The sequence below is a fragment of the Nelumbo nucifera genome, chromosome 8 (assembly GCF_055504915.1).
Source record: "Nelumbo nucifera cultivar China Antique chromosome 8, China Antique-T2T, whole genome shotgun sequence".
In the NCBI taxonomy this organism is placed as follows: Eukaryota; Viridiplantae; Streptophyta; class Magnoliopsida; order Proteales; family Nelumbonaceae; genus Nelumbo; species Nelumbo nucifera.
The window spans coordinates 16,148,937-16,169,736 of record NC_142656.1 but is presented as its reverse complement, the minus strand read 5'-3'; the positions used below and the strand labels follow the sequence as shown (position 1 = coordinate 16,169,736).

Genomic DNA, 20,800 nt, shown 5'->3' with positions numbered 1-20,800 from the left:
TATAATTCTATAGATGATCTATCATATCCACAAAGCAATTGGAATTTCTTGTTTAATAACTATTTTTTGAATATATTATATAATGTTTATTTATTTTTTATAATTTTTGGAAATGATTAACAAATAATAAAATAATTATTAATTATGTTTTCACATAGAAGTTGTGCCAATGCAAGTTTTATGGTTTGATAGGAGAGTAGGGTTTTTCTGTCCCATAAAACATTAAAACTTAAGAATTATAATTTATAAATTATCGTTAAGCATAGGATTTTTATTGAAATTATATTTAATTATAATATATTTCTTCATAAAACCATTAAAATATATTAATTTAATGTATATACACCTCATTGAGGCCTTATAGTTAGTGTTGTTGATGTATTTTTATGATTTATTAAAGTATTTATAGTGTTTTCAAGTGTATCTATGCATATCTTAGGTTTTCTCCATACGCATGCATATCCAAGGCGTATTCCAATAAGTCTTTTAAAATTGCATTTCCGATACACTTGGCATTTTCTGATACTTTGAACCTTGGCAACCCCCCTTCCAATTTACGAAATCTACCCTATCTCTTAAAAAATAGTCGTAATAGGTGTTTGGCATCAATGCCGTTGCTTTAGAGATGTTCTCTGAGAATACGGTGCTGTATGCATAAGGGTCTATTGCATCGTTTTCTCAAAAAAATGGCTATTTTTTTTTTGTTTGGCATCGATTTTGCCACATAGGCTGTTTTATGGGAAAACAACATTGGTTTTGTTTGGTGCCAATGTTATATAACCTTTTTTAGCATTTGTCTACATTGTCCAACACCCAAGGGGATGCTACATCATTGCACCGTTGGCAACAACAAGCTATTTTTTTGAAAAAACATTGTATTTGACATTTCTTTAGACCACACTTTACCGATTTTAAAGACATAGTATAGAACAATGCTTTTTTCCGGAAAAAACAATACTAAATAAAATGTCATTTTCTGAAGCACATTATTTTTCCCTAACGTGGCACCGATATAGTGCTGTTTTCTCAAATGCATCGATGTCAAACATCGCCTTAGGGGTGGCAACGAGCCAGCTCTTCACGAGCTACTCGAGCTTGTCTCATGAAAAGCTCGGCTCAGTTCAGTTTCGACCGAGCTTCGAGCCGAGTTCAAGCCCAATTCATAGGCTCGATTAAGAAATGAGCCGAGCTCGAACCTACTAGAGCCTGGCTCATGAGGCTCACGAGCCAACTCGAATATATATACATATATATATAATAAAATTATAGAAAATAATATATATATATATATATATAATAAAAATATTATAATTCTTAATTTTTTAAATATCAAATAAAAAATATTTATATATATATATTTTTATTTTAATAAAACATTTTTTCTTAGAAACCGAGCTAGTTTCGAGCCGAGCTCAAACTTACAAGTTTTTGACTCGAGGTGAGCTCAAGCTTACAAGTTTTTGACTCGAGCCGAGCTCAAGCTTATGAGTTTTTGGCTCGAGCCAAGCTCGAGCTTAAGGTTCTAGCTTGTTCTCAAAATCAAGCTCGAGCCTTATAGAAGAGTCTTGAGCTGAGCTCGAGCCTTGTACTATTTGGCTTGGTTTGGCTCGAATCGACCCCTAGCTTAATGGGCGGATTGGCAGGGGGGACCCAAGGGAGCCATGACTCCTATGGCTCAGAAAATCTTCATAGTAATACACAGTTTTTCATGTAAAATTTCCCTTCTCCCTATTGTCCACCTCAATGGTTGGCCCCCCATATGGGTCATCTATATTTCATTTAGGTTTTGCCCCCCTTATCAAAATTTTTGGCTCCACCCCTGCCAGTTGGCGTATCTTTCCAACAATCATCAACCGTAAACAGCTTTTAGCAATATTCTTGAATACTTGGATTAATCCCCTCGAATTAAGGTGATCCAAGATTTGATCCGATTACAAACCGATATTTTCACTTGAGATGCACATGTTGATTTATCGGATGGACTTCATTTTGGACTATCCAGTCCATCATCTGCCGCATTGTTAGTTCATAGGGAGTTCGGCTTCGGTCAGGGACTTGGGCTAAAGCCTGTTCGAGCATTTTATGTGTAATTTATTTGATGGGAAAATATTTCAAATGGAAGGTTGCAAAAGGCGGTTGGAACTTGGAACGGTATGGGCACGGGCTTGCCCTGACGGAATCCGATCTCGTTCATGGGTTGGAAGCTTGGATGGAAAATGTTTCTATACAAGAGAGTGGGGTGCAGCGTTGTCATTGTCATGGACCGTGAGGTGGGGGACCGGATCTGGATGGCTGATCATACGGCCCTGGAATCTTGACGGTTTCGGTACCTGATCGTTAGTGACTGTGCGGTGTGCCCCAGCGTAAGAATGAACAACGATCACGGAGCAAGTGTATCTGAATTCTGATCTGCAGTAGGACCATTCAACTTGATGCTTCACGCAATACTGTATCATTTCCCTGCCCTTTTGCTATGTATTCTTTCTTTCACTCGCCAAAGTTGCAGAGAAGTAAAAAGCGCGCGAAAAGATTGTTCACGACACCATGCCTGAGCTTCCAGAAGTAGAAGCAGCGAGGAGGGCAGTTGAGGAGAATTGTTTGGGCAAAACGATTAAAAGGTCGATTATTGCAGACGACACCAAGGTTATAGATGGCGTCTCTCCTTCCGACTTCCAAGCGTCTCTCCTTGGCAAGACCATCGTTGCTGCTCGGAGAAAGGGCAAAAACATGTGGCTTGAGCTTGATTCTCCTCCATTTCCTTCATTCCAGTTTGGTGGGTTTTAAGTGTAAACCTTAAAACATACTTTTGGACTGTTCCAGAGCGTTGGCTAGGGTTTAATGAAGAAAATGTTCCGTGGTGTTTCAGGAATGGCGGGTGCTATTTATATTAAGGGAGTAGCAGTTACTAAATACAAGAGGTAAGTGTCTAATAGGCGAAACCGATGTACCAGAAATACTATTTTGTGTTCGCCGGTTTTAAGATTTTGCTCTGTGCCTTACGACCACCAATAGAGATAGAGAGAGGGAGGGAGAGGCGCTGTATCATTTCAAGATAAATATGATTTTCACCTGTCTTTCACAGGCCGTTATTGTGAAGTTTCTAGACATTTGATCTCATTAGTTCTTAGGTACTGCGTGAGGAAACTGAATTATTAATAATTTGTGAAATCATGACAACCCTCAAATGTATTTCTTTGTGGCCCCGGTTCTCTTTTTGATCTCATTAGCAATTTGGTCTCATTAGTTCCCACTAATCACTACCTGAGCCCGGACCTCTTTTGTCCTCAAATGTATATATTTTTGCCATAATGGAATCATGATAAGTCTAACTGGACTGAAAGAGGCAATGGGCAAGACCCATCTGATTGTTTATGATTATGCATAGACATACTTGGATGTGTACCGCCAAAACAATTGCTATAACTTCTACATAGTTATGTTTGATACATAGTATAGCATTTCTGGAACACTTTTCTCTTTTAGGGTGAAACAATTGTAAATAGAAGGAGACTCTAAGGTGGAAGTTGACTGGCTGGCAAACCAAGACACTATTAATTGGACCTATAGAGAAGCTATTCAAAGATTCAAATGGCTAATATCCAATATGACTGTAAGGATTCAGTGGAAAAGGAGGCCAACTAATGTGATAGCTGACTACCTAGCTAAGCAAGGGGTGCATAGGCAGCATTTGTTTTGGGATTAATTGTAATCTGATTGAATCTGTGGCTGCATCTTGTGCCTTTTCTATAGAAGACTCATTGTATTATCTTATGATTTGATTTTAATAAAATTTTCTTCATCTATAAAAAAATGTAAATACATTATGTTGTAGGAGCTTTATTCTTCTGCTTTTAGTTCATCATGAACAACTGACAGAAATCATTGGTTATGCTTGTTTTAATTTTCTCATACTTTTTTTTTCACTCTTGACTATTAGTTGTCACAATGTAGCTCAATGGTTCTAACAGGTCTGCAGTGAGTGATTCCGATGAATGGCCTTCCAAATATTCCAAGTTCTTTATAGAAGTAAGAGTTACTACTATTTCAATGGTTTTTTAAATACCATTAATGTGTATTAATGGCCTCTTTGATGTAAGTTATTACACTTTCATGTAACTATCTTGGTTTGCTTGACAATTGACATGTTAGATTTTAAAGTGACCTATATATGCAAAATAGCTTAAACATTAAAGTGACATCAGTAGGACATTGAAGAGGAGACTCATAAACCAACTTAAATTAGTGTTTTAAAAGTGCAAGGCACAAGGGCCAATTTGCGCCTGAGGCGCAACGTGCAAGGTGAGTACAAAAAAAAAGCTAAAAAATAAAAAAAGTCAGAAAATTCAAAAAAAGCCAAAAAATTAAAAAAAATGCAAAAAATTCAAAAAATATTAAACATAATGTTAATAAAAAATATAAACATAAGTTTTAAAATAAATGTTTTAAAAAACCTATCATCTAAAATTAAAATACATAAACATAACATGTAAAGCGTATTCAAATGAACATTTAAAAATAAAAGCAAACATATAAAGCATTTTCAAGCATGTAAAACCCACAATCACTTTTTCTCCTTAATTGCATTGCTTCAAGTAGCTAATGTGATGTAAAACATATTGCATTCTTGATTCTATGAGTCGCCTTTGTACCACACCCCTCGAGGCAAGCCCGAACAAGTCTATGTTAGGGTCTGAAATTCTTATTTCCCACATAAAAAATAATGGTTTTATAACTTTCATTGCCTTTTAAGAAGATATTTTATTGCAATGAATGAATGAACAACATTAGCAAATGGGGGAAAACAACAAAAAAGCGCAAAAATTTAAAAAGGCGCATGCCTGGGCTGAGGCGCAAGGCGCATCAGGCGCACCAGGCGTGCGCCTTTTGAAAGGGGTGTGCCTAGGACCTGGGCGAGGTGCATACCCCAAAGTGCACCTTGCCTGTGCGCCTAGGCGCGCCTTTTAAATCACTGACTTAAATAACTTAGGAAGCAAGATTTTCAAGGGTGAAAAGGACAAGTGGACCATATGATAATGCCAAAGAAAGATCTGTGCTTTATTACAAGGACTCTCAGATTGACCCACAAGACCTGTTGTATTATACTATTGTTCACCTCCAAACCAGCAACAACATCCAAGATGTAGAGACCATAGACCACACACCCCTTACCAATTGTTCTCCCGTAAGTCAAATCCTGAAAAACATAGAAGTAAAAAAAAGGCCACTGCAGTTCAAAGATCAGGTAATACGACTAACAAATAAAAGGTTGGTAGGGAATCTTGGAACATGATAAACAGAATGAAGGTCAACACCATTTTGTAAAGATATAGTGCCTTGACCAGCAATGATGGTGTCAGAACCATCTGTTAGCCTTACTCTATCTCTACCAAAGAGTAAATGATATACTGAAAACATATTTGGCTTACCAGTCATGTGATTAGTTGTCCCAGAATCAATGATCCAAGGCGTTGAGGATGACGGAGAATCCTTCCATACTCTTCTAGCTGATCACGCAAAGCATTTAGCATTCCCTCCTTAGAGTTAGAACTTGTGGAGATACTCTCTTGAGATGAGGCACTAGAAATAACATTAACCGAACTAGACTTCTTCCCAGGATGTTGTGTGTGATTGCTTCTTTTGGAAATATTGGAAGTTCTTCGGCTTGCCAACAAGATCCAACAGGTCTTTTTGGTATGTTGAAACCTAGCACAATGAGAACACCTCGATTTATCTTTGTCCACTTTAGTCTTCTTCACCATGTCTCCACTCTTCATACTTCTACCACCTCCCTTGGCCAAGAAAACAACCTGTTGCTCCTCCTTTGGAGGGTTCATGGCTATCCCCCTACTTTCCTCAGACTGAACAAGAGGATACACTTCCTGAATGGAGGGGAGCTCCTTATTGCCTTATATCTGAACATGAATGGGCTCATAACTAGTGTTAAGGCTTGATAGGAAAGCAAACACCAGCCATTGATTTACATGTTTTCTATAGTCTTTAGCATCCAACTCATTCCTCCAAGCAATGGTTTGATAATAGTCATCCTTCCACATTGAGGTGTGGGTAGAATGGTACGGGGACAGACTTTTCTCCCCCTGTTTACAAGTGGACGATTCTACTTGAAGCTGATATATATGAGCATAGTGCCTCTGCTCAGAATAAGTAGCCTTAGCCTCCTTTGCTGTATCAGCCCACATGAAGTTTTTCCTCTAACTAGGCTGTATAGAGGTCAAGAGTCAAACATAAAGCAAATAATTGTCTTGGTCCCATTCATTACGTGCTGAACCAGCTTCCTTTGGTTGAGAAACGTCCCCAGATAAATATCCAAGCTTTCCTCCTGAACCAACATACAGTTTAACACTCCTTTTTTTTGATGAATAGAGTTTAACATTCTTTAACCACTCCAAATAATTCAGTCCACTAAGAACAGTAATAGCAACAGGTAGACCCCAACTCTCAGCACCTGACTTAACATATTTTGATTTCCAGACACCTCTGAAACAACTGAGTTTTCAGTAGCCATAGCCCAAAGCAAGCCAAGGAACAGTCACATCAAGAACCACCCACTTACACCAACTAGCAGTACCAAAAAAAGAAGGAAGAGCAGTGCTGTTCCTCTGTTTACAGCCTCAATAAACATTGCCACACCAAATATTTAAGGTACAATACACTTCTAACAACTGTATCACAAGTACTTCTTTCGAGAAGATAGAAACAGCAGTAAAAATCCAACTCCAAACATCACCAGGCCAAAAAAGGAAAGAAACAGCCCCAACAGTTGATCTCACAGACCATACAACTCTGAATGAACAATGTTCTGAGTGAAGGAAGACTTCTTGAACACCCAACGCAACAGATCACCTAATCAGAAATTTTGTAAGAGATCCATACAACTAGGCACAACCTAAAGTCAATTGGATCTCAGACCACACAACAGCGAAAAACTGAGGGCTACCTCTCCACAAACTCAAAACCCCATCACAAGTTAAGAGAGAAACACCCAAATAATCACCTACGACCAAGAGAAAAAAAGAAAAGCAAAAAAAAAAAAACTCCTTACCAGATCAAATCCTTTCCAGATTTGGTAAGTTTCAGTCCTTTCCAGAGAGAACAGAGAAGGAGAAGAGGACGAAAGATCCACTTGAGCCTCAAACTCTTTGAAACCTGCTCTGTTACCATCTAGAATGGAAGAGATAGAAGAGAGGAGAGAAACAGCAGAGAAAAGAAGAGAATATTTGCTAAAAGTTGTCAGTGACGATGCCCTCACTGACTTGCATAATAAAGAGGATTACAAGAGTACCCCTAATTACAACTTAATAGAAAAAGAGACACTAATAACAGTCCTAACACCACCACCAACAACAAATTGACTTGCCTGTATTACTTACTTCTGCCCTTCCTTATTTTTGAGCATCTGCCATGTTGTACTTATTTTTTAGAGTCTGACTATGATACTGAAAAGGCATAATACCTAAAAAATGGATAACCAATCAACTGGTACTGGTACCATAAAAGTGGTAACCAATCAGCTTGTATTCGTTACTGATAAAAAAAAACAACTGGTATTCATCAAAATTCATAGGGGTATTCTGATTGGTTAAAGTTCTACTCTTATGGCATCATATAAATGGGCTTTTCTTTAATTGATTTTCGTAACAAAAGTTCGATATTTTGTTGCCTGCAGCTAGATGATGGTTTAGAGCTCTCCTTCACTGATAAAAGGCGTTTTGCAAAAGTTCGCTTGCTAAAAGATGTATCACTTTTCCCTAAGCATATTTTTCCTCTTCCCCCCCCCCCATGTTTCCACCTTTTTAGACTATGCAGGAATTAGCCTTAGTTTGGATTGGCTGGTCCAACCAGTAAACCTGGGAATGGTCTCCTAGCAGGTCAAATTAGCCCAAGGAACCAGATTCACATTATAATCATGTTGACCTGGTAAACCTGTTTGCTTATCGATTTGATCGATCCTATCCTGGGGGTTGATGCAACTGACATAGGCATATTAGGCTGGTTGAATTAAAACAATTTTGTTTCTACAAATAATTATGCCATAAGGTTTATCAGATTTCCATTGGCCTGATTCCGACCTGTTCCCCCTCCTGGCCTGGTCTTCTGTTCTGATTTACTTTTGGCAAATTTTCCTTAATATTGTGCTGATGATTGTGTTCTTGTAGCCGGCTTCTGTGCCCCCAATATCTGAACTTGGTCCAGATGCATTGTTGGAGCCTATGACAGTGGATGAGTTTGTTGACTCCTTAAGCAAGAAGAAGATTACAATCAAGGCTCTATTGCTTGATCAGGTTAGACATGCTTTGCATGGTTCCAAGGTACTTGTGTGATGCGATGTTGTTCTTGCTAAATAATGCAGAAGCATTTTTAAAAAGTTCCAAGTAGTCGATGTAGGAAGTGTTTTTTGTGGATCCTATTTGCTGTTCTAGGCATTGACAGCTTGAGCTATAGCATGATGTTTTCTTTCAAATCCAAGTGAATAATGCTAATATTTAAACTTGATATTGTTTATTTTCTGGTTGGTGTTATCTTGATAGTTTGCTATTTGTATCTGTTAATTTCTTTTTCCTTTTCTTTAATGAGACCTGACTGAGATCATTGTGTAGTTTTGAATTCTGTTTTCTTTTTTTTTTCCCTATTGACCTTAAGGTTTTGCATTTTTCATCTGCCACATACATCTTCATACAGTAGTACAATACATTTGCTTAAAACAAGTTTGCGAATGAGAAGCAAGGGCAAAGGGGGGCCAATAGGACTCCGTTGTTTTGTGGATTTTTTCTGCTGAAATGTAACCAGAAAAAAAAGGGTTAGGTTATGTGGTAGATGTCAGCTTAAAAAGTGGGATGCTTGTCATGTATGTATATAAACCATTTTTTTTTATTACCATCTAATAAAATTTACATTGCCAATCAAAAAATGAAAAATGAAAAAAATCAAGGACAAAGAAGATAAAGAGACAAAGATACATCATCTCCCAACAGAAAAACCCAAATAAATGCCAAATCAACTAGGACCTGTGAACCCCATACGTAGTAAAGTTTTCTCCATATGACGGGATACCTTACAAGAATTACTTTTAACTGCCTTGTGGGAATTATCTAGGATTACCCAGGACCAATAAAGGAGACTTCTGTCTAGTTCTTAGTGAAAAATGTTTTTCATTCTTATATGATTCTGAATGTTGTTTTGATTTTTCTTTGTGTAAATGATGGTTTTAACTGATCTCCACTTGCAGAGTTACATTTCAGGAATTGGCAATTGGATTGCAGATGAAGTTCTTTATCAGGTCAGTGTAATCTTTCTGTATAGTTGCATCCATTTTTCCTCTTCTTATCAGTAACAAAAAAGATTTTATCAATGTATAGAAATGTTTGTAAAGCAGAGTGCCAAGTACCCCTTCTTAGGCAGCCAGCCTCTGCTAGTTGCGCAATCCATTACATTATATTGACTTTAAGTTACAAGTTTCCACCCAATGATACTATTCACTGATATATCTGATTTCTGTAGATCCCTTGTTTTGCTAGCCATTGGCAAAGTTATTATTTGTATATTATTTTCAATCCATGACTAACTTCTTCGTGTCTATATTTCCAAGACCCTGCATAATTCTTTCTAATCCATCTCAGTAATTACTTGTGAGTTGCCTTCTACCAATAAAAGATTTTATCAATGTATAGAAATGTTTGTACAGCAGAGTGCCAAGTACCCCTTCTTAGGTAGCCAGCCTCTGCTAGTTGCGCAATCCATTACATTATATTGACTTTAAGTTACAAATTTCCACCCAATGATACTATTCGCTGATATATCTGATTTCTGTAGACCCCTTGTTTTGCTAGCCATTGGCAAAGTTATTATTTGTATATTATTTTCAATCCATGACTAACTTATTCGTGTCTATATTTCCAAGACCCTGCATAATTCTTTCTAATCCATCTCAGTAATTACTTGTGAGTTGCCTTCTACCAATATATCTCTGAAACTCAGTGACTGTGCCATCCTTAGGCCATGTTAGTACTCCCATAATTCTGCCAGAACTTAGTTGCCTATGGCAACATCCACCTGCCCTGAGAAAATAGCTAAAATGTTCCTTTCCCAATCTCTAAACACTCTCCCTTCTCCTGAAAGACTTTTTTCCTCCTATTATTTTATTTTTACATTTACAATATTTGTTTTCTGTGGTCCCATTTACATGGAAATTCATTTTCTGTGTAATATCTTTGCTACCTCAAATACTTCACCTAGTTTAATATCTTTTCATACAACTGGATAATCTTGTCAAATATTTTTATGCTATGGGGTTTCTCATTTGCAATATGTAATACAATATTTTAGGCTTTCAAGAAAATGCTTACAATTACAGATTCATTTACGCGGTTAACTGACGACATGACATAATGTAAAAACTGTCTTCATTATCATCATTAAAATTGCCAATGACAATGAAAAAAATTAAAATGGTCAAAGATTTATCATAACAATTTGGTGTCAGCTACATGAATCATTTCGTCCTTTCAACTTGATGCATAACCCATCTCTTATATTAAAGCCTAAGTTTTCAGATCTTTCCTTATTACTTCAACCATGTTATATTTACCCTTACCCCACTTCAACCATGTTATATTTGCCCTTCCCTACATGGTTTGGGCCCTTCTCTTGCATCAAGTAACCTATTCTCCCTAATTGCCATCGTCGGTCTTTGCTATAAATGGCCAAGCATTATTAGTTGTAATCCTCTTGGGCTACCATAAATTGACTCAAATATAGCTTTCATTTTGTCCCTCATTTATCTATCTTAAGGTCCTTGTGCTGGCTTTAGTCATTCTACTGCTGTGCTGTGTGCATTCTAGTTGCAGGTCTACAGTAAAGTAGAATTACCATAAAAGGTCTGAATAGATAGACTGTATGGTGGAGTGGGATTCGTGTAGCCAATTCCAACAGTTGGGATAAGACCTAATTCAATAGCATTAAGTTTTGTTTGACCTGTTTTAGATGAATGATGAGCTATAGCTGTTAGTTTGATCACATCCTTAAGTTATCAAGAAATATAATTTGATAATTTGGCCTATTTTATTTGCATTAGTTTTTTGATCCTTAACTTTATCATTGTATTAACCTAGCTTCCAACATGTTATCAAATCATTAGGGAGCTTTGTTTGTCAGAGAATACCTTTTGTCTTGATGACCTGGTACACATTAGGAGTACTATGCTAGTATGCAGTTTGTATAAGCTTAAATATCCATATGTATGTCATATTTTCTGGGTAGTGAGAACTTCATTAAACAAAGAAGTCTGGTTCCCAACAGCCAGGGTAAATCTCATCAGAGTTTAGTCATTCTGGAGCCATGCCCACAGCAAACCAATCCATTCTACTAATGGTGGAGACCCTTAGCTGTTATGTGAGCGGCAACATTTATAAACCTACTAATAAAAGAAATTTCAGGTTAAACAGAATTCCTAAGTAAATCTACAAAAGTTATTGACCAAGAGACTGTCCTTGACAGGAGCACCAGTGCTTTTATCTTTTGGACTTGAAAGAAAGAGTGCAAGTTAGTTGCTCTCTGGAACAATCTAGATAAGTAGTGGTAATATGGAAGTTCTGCATCTTTTGCTACTAGAGAGATGAGGAGATCCATTGTGGACAGCTTGGCTAGTGGAGTATAGAGGTGTAAGTTCTCCTGAACTGTATTATTTTAGGTGATGTTTGAAATTCTGTCCTGTGGTGTTGGTCCATCCACTTGGAAGCTCCTGGTTTATCTTTATATCTTAAATGTTAGAGGTGTAAGTACTTCTGAGCTGTATTATTTTAGGTGGTGTTTGAAATTCTGTCCTGTGGGGTTGATCCTTCTGCATGGGAGCTCCTGATTATCTTTGCATCTTAAATGTGCTTTTTGCTTCTTGCTGATTCTATAGTTCTGTTACTTACAACTTAGACAGAATCATCCAGAGATGTAGGTATCTAATATTAGATCACTCCTCCCAACCCAATGCTTGACCAAACTGTATCATTAAGCTTTGCTAGTCATCCATTTGAATGGCTGTTCATTCTGGAAACTAGGGCTCTAGCTTCTCTAATATGATGTTGCAATAACGGGGGAACATCTTCCTGGTCATTGAATGAATGTGTACATGGATAACCTTTAATTGCTTCCTTGCAGGCAAGGATTCATCCATTGCAAATTGCTTCCAGCTTGTCAAGGGAGAGCTGCGAATCTTTGCACAAGTGCATCAAAGAGGTAGGCCAGTGTTTCTTATTAGATTGTTCACATGCAGTTGTAGAAATTTCATATGCAGAGCAGGATTTCTATTTGATATTTATAGCAAATATAGAGGACAATACTTGTAGGTCATTCATTATGCGGTAGAAGTTGATGCCGATTGCAGCCACTTTCCAATTGAATGGTTGTTTCACTTTCGCTGGGGGAAAAAGTCTGGAAAAGTAAATGGTAAGATAATTCTGGTATATGTATAATTTTGACAAGTAAATCCATTTATGTTACAGGTAATTGAAAAAGCACTGGAGGTTGGAGCAGATAGTAGTCAGTTTCCTAGTAATTGGATTTTTCATTCCCGCGAAAAGAAACCTGGCAAAGCATTTGTCGATGGTTTGGCTCTTCACTTTGTGTGGTTGTATCAGAAGTGCTAGTTCTTTTATTGTTCTCTTCTCCATGTATCTGCAATTTCTGAACAGTTCTCTCATGATTTGTGGCATTGAGATATCTGATGTCTGATTAGGAATTCTTGGAATTATAGTTCCACTAGATGGAGAGTTAATTATATCTGAAATGACCTTGACACATGAACATTTCAAATTGCTTTCTCTAACCATGAATAATGTTCCAGTTAATTATAGCTGAGATGATTCCTGGTCTTCCAAGAAGTTCTTATTGATCAATTATGTAGCATTTCACTACAAAAATGCAAGAAGATTGATTGGTTAAGTCTTGGAATATGTCACTTTTTTTTTGTTGATTGCCTCATGAATGTAGTTTGTTCATTATTATTTCCACATGTTTCAAGGAGAGTATTAAGTATTTTGAGTTTTCTGTCTGATGGCAGGTAAGAAAATTGATTTCATAACTGCAGGTGGAAGGGTATTTCATTCTAGAACCTTACCTCTATATTTGTCCTTGTACTCAAACCAATTGATTTAGTGAGATAATTCTTGTTCTCAGACAACAGCCTATGTACCTGAGTTACAAAAGCTGACTGGAACCAAATCGGGGAAGGAACCCAATAAACCAAGAAAACAATCTTCCAAGGGATATGAAGATGAAGATGGTGATAAAGAGCCGGTAAATGAGGAAAACACAGGACGAGCCAAAGCAAAGAAAAACCAGAACACAACTAAAGGTGCAGCGAGGAAGTCTCGTGCAAAAAGTAATTCCGAGGAAAATGACAGTGATGAAGATGGAGATGGTGGCAAAGAAGATAAACCAGTCAAGATGGCCAAGAGAAAACAAACAAAGACAGAAGAGGCATCAAAGAAGCTTAAAACCAGTCGGAAAAGCACTCAGTCAAGGAAGGTGAAAAAGTAAGATGCCCTTGTGATAATTATTAAGGTTATTCACTGACCTTTCCATATTTTGTTAGTAGAAATGGAGAGGAGGAAATATTTAGTAACTGGGAATCTGGAATTTTGTCATATAAGTTCAATTTTAGGTCTGGATGATCCCAAATCCTGTATCAGAGAGAAGATTGGCTGGTTGTACAGCTAGTTCACTCGTTGATCCAAAACCCTTAATATAAGTTTCTTTTGGACAGACCATGGCCCAACAGGTCGTATCCTGCACCTGATCATTGTCCAGTATTGCTCCAGTGCCTGATTACAATTTCAGTTATTTCCATATAACGTTGCCAGTCTCTTTTTTATATTAATATATTAGTGTATGTTAGACGTGTATACGTATAATAATCAGAATGGGAGAAACTCATCATTGTTTTTTATAGGCCGAATTTTAGATTTGATTGTCATGAAATTAGCAGCTTCATATTCTTCTTCTGCCCATCGTAGAACAGGCTTAATGGACTCATGATATGGGACCGAAGTCTTAGAAGGGTGAGATTAAGCCCAGGCTCAAAAGGAAAAAAGTGCATTAAGCCCATGCTTCATGGGCCTTTATTTCCCTGTCACAACTCACAATTGGTTTTCTACAAGTCTGTGAATCCAACCAATTTCTTGTGCCTGAAGTGGAGTGGAAGAAAATTTAAATCAAACAAACCATTGAGTTGAGCCCAAGGACCACAAATTTCAGTACATTCCATTAAGCCCAATTAGATGGCTATCGACTCAAGTGGACGTGGACCCCACATGATTTATGCTGCTTTTGTCATGGACTTATCTCCTCTTTTTTTGTAGTTAAAAACTCTGTGTTCATACGAGAATTTTAACTGCAAAAAGGAAAGTCCTTAAAATAAGGAATGCCAAATGCAGACTTAGATTTGGTTCTTTTGTTTGTTTAGATAGATAACCAAATCTTTGATTGAATTCTAAGTATATGCTAAGCAATGGGGTGAATCCTCAAGATTTAGTTTAATGCTTTAGATATTTTGGGGGGGCTTCCGGTTGCAAGTAATTTTGGCTCTTTATAAAATGAGCTGTGGTAGAGAAATCAGAAAAGAATCAGCTGATCCGCAACCGCAAGTAACAGAAGCATGAGCTTTCAGAGGACTCCGATTGTCTAAAGCCTAAAGATCTGAATCTCTATCGCATCTGTATTGAAGGAGAGACACGTATAAGAATAAGATTACTTATCTTCATATAATTATTGCAGACTGCAGAGAGATTCTGCTTGGGTTCCATCACTACTCTAATGTATCCTACATCCCATGTGCAAGCAATCGTGAGGCCCATACCGTTGCGCAATTTGGCAGTAATGTTCTAAGGCTGTGTTTGGTTGCAGTGCAATTCTTGTCTAATTTTGTAAATGGGAGTGCAAAGGTAAAAAATGCAAATTCTTGTTTAATTTTGTTTTGGATTTTATTTTATTTTGCTTCATGTCTTAATTTACTTCATCTGTACTGTAACCAAACAAAATAAGGGCGCGTTTGATAACATTTTTCAAACGTCTAATGTTTGAGAAAAGTTTGCTTTTCAGACACCAGACCCGTTTGATGATGTGTTTGAAAAATGACATGAATTTCGTTTTCAGATCTGAAATTCAAAGCACGTGGTTCGACTCTTAACGCTCTCATACGCGTTTTAGAGCTAGTAAAAAGTCAAAACTATCCCCCCCAACATTTTCGAAATGGCATGATGATGCCCCTGATTACCCCTAAACAAAAAAAAAACCTAGCCCATTTTTGTTTTAGACGCAAAAGAAATCTCTGCTCATGAAGATTGATCCAGGTATGGCTGCAAAACCTTATTTTTTCTCATGTTTGCTTCTTTTTTATCAAATGTTGGATTTCTGATGGTAAATCTTCATTTTTTCAGGGGTTATAGTTGCGCCAGATGCCTAGCGAAGGTATCTTCTTCTTTGAAGGTATCTTTCTTCTTCTTCTTTCCTATTTACAGTTTGATTTGTTTGGTTTGTTTACGTTTAACTATTGAATCTCTTAAGTTTGTTAATAATCATATGCAAACTGCAGATTATTTGATTTGTTTATTGAATCTCTTAACTGTTGAGAAAACATCCATGCTTTGTTTATTGAATCGTTTCGACTCCTCTTCTTTTCCCATGTCCCTATCTAGTAGTGTGGTTATGGACCAACTCAGTCCAATACATTGTTAGTCTTGTAAAATTAAGGAAAAGAAAATACTTTTTTTTTTCTTTTAATCAGTCATAATTTCAGTATAAGAACATTTGGGTTTCTATAATTTGTGTTGTATCTTCTTGCAAGATCAAATTAAGACATTTTGTGTTATTTTTAATTATTAATTATTATTAAGTATTAATTACTTTAATATTTTTTATTAGTCATCAATTATTTTTAATAATTTTAATTGTGTTATTTATTAATTTTTATTCGTATTATTTCAATATTATTTTGAATTTCATAAATTATTTGATATGAAATAGTGCAAGTTGAACTCAAAATTATCAAATAGTCTGTTCTAGGGGTAAAATAGTAAAGTCAAGGAACTTCAAATGCTGAAGGGTTAATCCAACACAAACAACCTTATCTATTCAGAGCCTCTAAAAAGTAGAAAAGCATCATAGCTCTTTTCAGATTTCAGACACTTTTAATATCTTTTTAACTTTTCAGATTTCAGATTTATCAAACGCTACCTAAGCTAAAATTTGAAACAAAAATATGTTAGAATTTACACTCAAATCATTTGCATTGCCATGATTCTGCATCAATACAAATTTGTTTGAATTGCAACCAAACACAACCTAAGGCTCAGTTTTGAAGGAGTACAAATACATACAAAATAATACAAAGTACAAGGCTTTGCCCTCTAAATATTTGTATTTGTATTCCTTCCAAGCTGAGCCTAAAGTTTTCTCATGGTCCATCACTCCTGACGGTTTGTTTTGTTTGCGGTTAGAACTTGGAATGGAATCAAAATCATTTGGAATCAGAATTAGAATAATCTATTCCCATAGCCTATTTGGTTCAAACAGGAATCAAAATTGAAAGCAACTGGACTAAGGGAAGGGTAGGGAATGTCTATTTCCTCAAATAGGAGAATGCCATTCCACTAGGAATGGGAATGAGATTTCGATTCTGCCCAAATAGTTGGGCCATTTCAATTCCTGAGAACCAAACAGGCCCCAAGTTTTTCAGGTCTGTATTTTTGGATGATTTGGTGAATTGAATGAATTGGCCTAAGGGTTTCTTTCAAAAAAAATGTTGTTTCCAATTCTGCCCATAGTTTTATTGTTTGATTGTGACCATATATTTGAATAGGGTTGGATTCATATCGGATCCAGCATTCGATCCAACTTTTCAAAATTCTAAATCCAAAATATTGGGCTCAGATTACCAAATCATCTCCTTAACTTCTTGGTCTCTCATATTATATACATATAACTTAATTTAATCTCTTACATTAAATAATAAAAAATGGGTGTTAACCAAAAATAACAAGCATAGATGAGTAAAAAAATCAGAATACCAAGTCGTATTTAGTACGAGGGGTCATGCCTAGTTAATATCTATATGTATGCAAGGAAGTGCGAGTTCAAACAGCCAATAGGAAGTTATGCCAATGGGCCCTGTGTGCATTTTATCACCAACCCCACTAAGTCACTAACCCATGTTATTTTTGAGAACGAGTAATTCATACTTATATTAAGGTATATAATAAGTAGTGAAAATTCATCGAAATTATAAGGGGTTATCATTGGTTGAACTCTTTTTGGTGCCATAGATTTTCCCTTCCTAAAAAAACAAAAACTTTCAGCAATCAGATACCCCCCTCACATGAACTTTCAATTTTGATGAATTTTGATTGGTTACCGTCTGCCCTAGTATATAAGTGTAAGAGATCTGCACAGGTAAATTATAGCTTTATAGGGCTCATCATTGAAATTCTTTCTAACAGAAATATTAAAATTCCAAAAAAAAAAGATGGAATCATCAAAATTTTCCTCTTCATCTCTCTCTACCTTTTCCCCTTCCCCTTTTTTCTCTTGTCATTTTCCTGTTGCTATCACTTTCTAACCATGGAAGAGTTGCTAGCCTACTCTCTTTCACCTTGACAGCACAATCCATGTCCCTACCCATCCCTTATTCCCTTTAGAAACAAGCCCAGAGGAGACACTAGGAGTAGGTGAAGCTGTCAAAGTGAAATAAACCAAAGTTTCAGCCACACTGATTTGAATTTGAACATGGAATCCATCAATATTTCAAGACTGGCGTCAGTGAGTTCAAAGTAATTTTTATTCTTCCCAAGATTCTCAGGGAAAAAAAGCAAAAGAATACAAACCAGAAGTCAGTTGCCAGTTCTGTAAATGCCAAGCATACGGAAGTGGACAAAGGCATCTGGTTGTCTTTTAATTTATGTGGTTAGGTGATTTAGGGTTTGCATCTGTCCATGACTGACTCTATCCTTGCCAATGTCACCTATGACTTGATGATGGGTGATATTTGGATGTTTGGCAATTAAAAAAAGTGTAAATTATAGACTATTACCTTATACTTTGAGGGGGTGTTCTTTTTTCGGATTTTGAGAAGGGGGAAAGTTGGTTAATATGATTTTCGTTTTCATTGACCAAGAATTCATATTCTTTTTTCAGATTTATGTTGGGATCAGGGAAAGTTTATTTTTCTAGGTATCACTTATTTATATCCATCTCCTAGATGGGTAAATAACTTTCCCACTTAAGGGAAAAGTTGCCAACACTTGAATGAGACAAAAATGTCTTTTCTAATAATGAATTTTTATGGATAAAATGGTTATTACCATATTTGCATGACAAATAAAAGAACATGAATAAATGTACTTACCCGAATAAGTGTTTCCCAGAAAAAATTTGACTAGATAACTGGATAAACAACTTACCGAAAAGTGAACCAGACCTTAGTCATTTCCCTCCAAACTTTCATTTGCAACAAAAATTTATAGAACTTTCAGACTCAATCTACCGTGTACTAAAAACATTTTCCAATGATAAATGTGGGATATATTCGCATGTGGGGGGCGCCTTCTGTGGGGGAGTCCATGCGAATTCCTTGAATTAGGATCAAATGGGTATCCCACGTTTGGTACGTTTCAAATAAACCGGCTCATAGAAAATGAGCACGCCTTTGATATATTTTACGATTTATAGGACTCAAGTTTGAGTCCAACGCCCACCATTAGGATCCCAAGAAGAAGATCGGATCGGGAAGGTACAGACCGTAAACACACTGAATAAAAAGTGGGCTCATTGCAATTGGGATCTGCTATTCACAAAGACACCACCTACTCTTAGGACACCACAGCCACACATCCCCCCACATCTCCCCATAATGATAAGTGTGGATAACATTATCAATGTGCAGTTGTAGTGTTTTGTGGTTAAGTGTGGATAACATTTTCGTAGGTAGAAGATTTTAAGTGTAGTTCAGAGGAATTCGAGTTTTATCCTCACACTGCTTACATCCTTTATAATCGTGTATTGAGAATATTATCTAATGCATAGCTGCAAGGGCTGTGAAGATAAATTTTGTGAGGATGAAATCTGAATATGGCAAAGAAATATTAAGGGGCAAGTGTCAATACACTGATTATGTGCCTACAGTTATCTCCATGACTGGACCTACCAGAACCGGGAGTAGGGCTGTAATAGGATCGGATTCAGCAAAATTGGCATTCGATCGGACTACTAAAAACCTGCATCTGAATCCGATCCGATTTGAAGACCTCTTCAGATTCAAATTCGAATCCTAATATACTCATATTAAATTTGAATTTAATCCGATTCTACTTTAATTTTTAAAATACTAGAAAAAATAAAAATTGAATTACTTTTCAATTTTTATATATAATAAATTAATGTAAATATAACATACTGAATTTATTACATATATAATATACTTTTTATAACTTTAAATATAATTATATAAAATTTATATATTAAAATTAATAAATATTACAATATAATTAGATTTGGATTTAAATCAAATCAGATGGGTCAAAGCCAAATCCAATTCGATTACCTAAATGCATCATCCAAATTTGATAAAATAAAACAGGCATCGAATTTTTGGGTATCATTGCCAAGTCAGGAGTTCACATGTACCGAAAATAGAGAGTGCATTTGCCAATTGCCCATCTCTCTACCTGCCAAAAAAGAATTACCAACCACAATCAAAACAAACAGACCATAGAATAGAATAAAGGACACCACGAATAGAAATTAGCATCCAAAAGAAGCTGCTTAGCAAATTCGCCCTCCCAAAACCCTTTTTTCTGTGCTCCACAAAAGGCATACATGTATTATTATTTTCTTGTTTGGCTGGCTGCTTTTTCTCTCTCTTTCTCTTTTTTTACCTAACAGTGTAAAAGAGCATAGTTAACTTTTTCGAATTCAATGGATTCAGGACATCCACGTGGTGGAATGGTGAGCATGGTGATAATGGCTGGCACTTGCTAGTGCCTGCAAGTGGGCTTTTGATAGTAAAGATTCCAGCACTTGCAGAAAAAGCCCATGGGTCTGTAGCCCAGGAACACCGAGCAACTGAACAAAACAAAAACTATAGTCTGGACTCTAATTAAGCCGTTAAGTTCTTACAGAAATGGCTGAAGAGCTGAATCAAGTCTATTAAAGGCTTAAATCTCTGTTGCCCAAGCATCAATCCAGAGAAGTGACGGCCTAATGGGCTTGCCCTTTGGAATTGTCTGGGCTCTGTGGACGGTGGACACCGAAAAGCAGGCCAATGGGGCCGCTGGCCGCGCATGGAATTGGACCCAGTTCCACTAAAGTTCAAACAAAAGAAACACTGCTGTATGGTTTGGTCAGTACGGCCAAATGGTGCATGATGAATGTCTCTGAGTTGCTTCCGATCGCGGCAGAGTAGTAGATGAAGTTGAATTTTATTACCAACCCAATTCCCAATTCCGGGAATAGAAATGATTATCACCCAAGCAAAAGCACAATGGATTTTCAAATGACTCCCTTGATTTCTGCCCTTTGTGAGTTATTGACTTATTTTGGAGCTTGGAGGTTGTTTGGCTTCAATTTTCATTGCCATTTTGTACATTTTTTTTTTTCATTTTAAAAAATGAGAAAAATGATTAAATGTTTATTGATGTTTTTTAACGATTAGGTGCTATTAGATATCACGTAAGTTAAACAGATAAAAATACATAGATATTGAAGGAAACTTCCCTCGACAGATCCCTTTCACACAAACCAA

The 20,800-nt window shown here is 36.6% G+C and overlaps 1 protein-coding gene and 1 long non-coding RNA gene across 3 annotated transcripts; both read left to right on the top strand.

Moving 5' to 3' along the window:
- The first annotated feature begins 2,188 nt into the window (after nt 1–2,188).
- Nucleotides 2,189–13,986, top strand: MMH-1 (MUTM homolog-1). Of its 2 annotated transcripts, none has more exons than XM_010251925.3 (10): nt 2,189–2,773; nt 2,867–2,918; nt 3,969–4,026; nt 7,685–7,753; nt 8,175–8,300; nt 9,245–9,295; nt 12,166–12,243; nt 12,354–12,453; nt 13,067–13,101; nt 13,183–13,986. In XM_010251925.3, the coding sequence occupies exons 1-10, from the start codon at nt 2,545–2,547 to the stop codon at nt 13,543–13,545; spliced, it is 1,161 nt and encodes a 386-aa protein (XP_010250227.1). In that variant the 5' UTR covers nt 2,189–2,544; the 3' UTR covers nt 13,546–13,986. The 2 variants fall into 2 exon arrangements, with proteins under 2 accessions (XP_010250227.1, XP_010250226.1); XM_010251924.3 differs by lacking the exon at nt 12,354–12,453 and adding an exon at nt 12,510–12,612 and having other exon boundaries at nt 2,202–2,773.
- A 970-nt stretch (nt 13,987–14,956) lies between these two features.
- On the top strand, nt 14,957–20,589 carry LOC148789651 (uncharacterized). The gene is made up of 3 exons (XR_016079795.1): nt 14,957–15,356; nt 15,444–15,492; nt 19,985–20,589. It is a non-coding gene; the product is annotated as an uncharacterized LOC148789651 (long non-coding RNA).
- The last annotated feature ends 211 nt before the right edge of the window (nt 20,590–20,800 follow it).

What these genes read in the sequence shown, in the direction of transcription:
- MMH-1 (XM_010251924.3), top strand. Translation starts at nt 2,545, where the DNA reads ATGCCTGAGCTTCCAGAAGTAGAAGCAGCGAGGAGGGCAGTTGAGGAG. An exon ending in ATTTCCTTCATTCCAGTTTG is followed by an intron (nt 2,774 to 2,866) that starts GTGGGTTTTAAG and finishes GTGGTGTTTCAG; the next exon opens with GAATGGCGGGTGCTATTTAT. An exon ending in TGCACAAGTGCATCAAAGAG is followed by an intron (nt 12,244 to 12,509) that starts GTAGGCCAGTGT and finishes TTTATGTTACAG; the next exon opens with GTAATTGAAAAAGCACTGGA.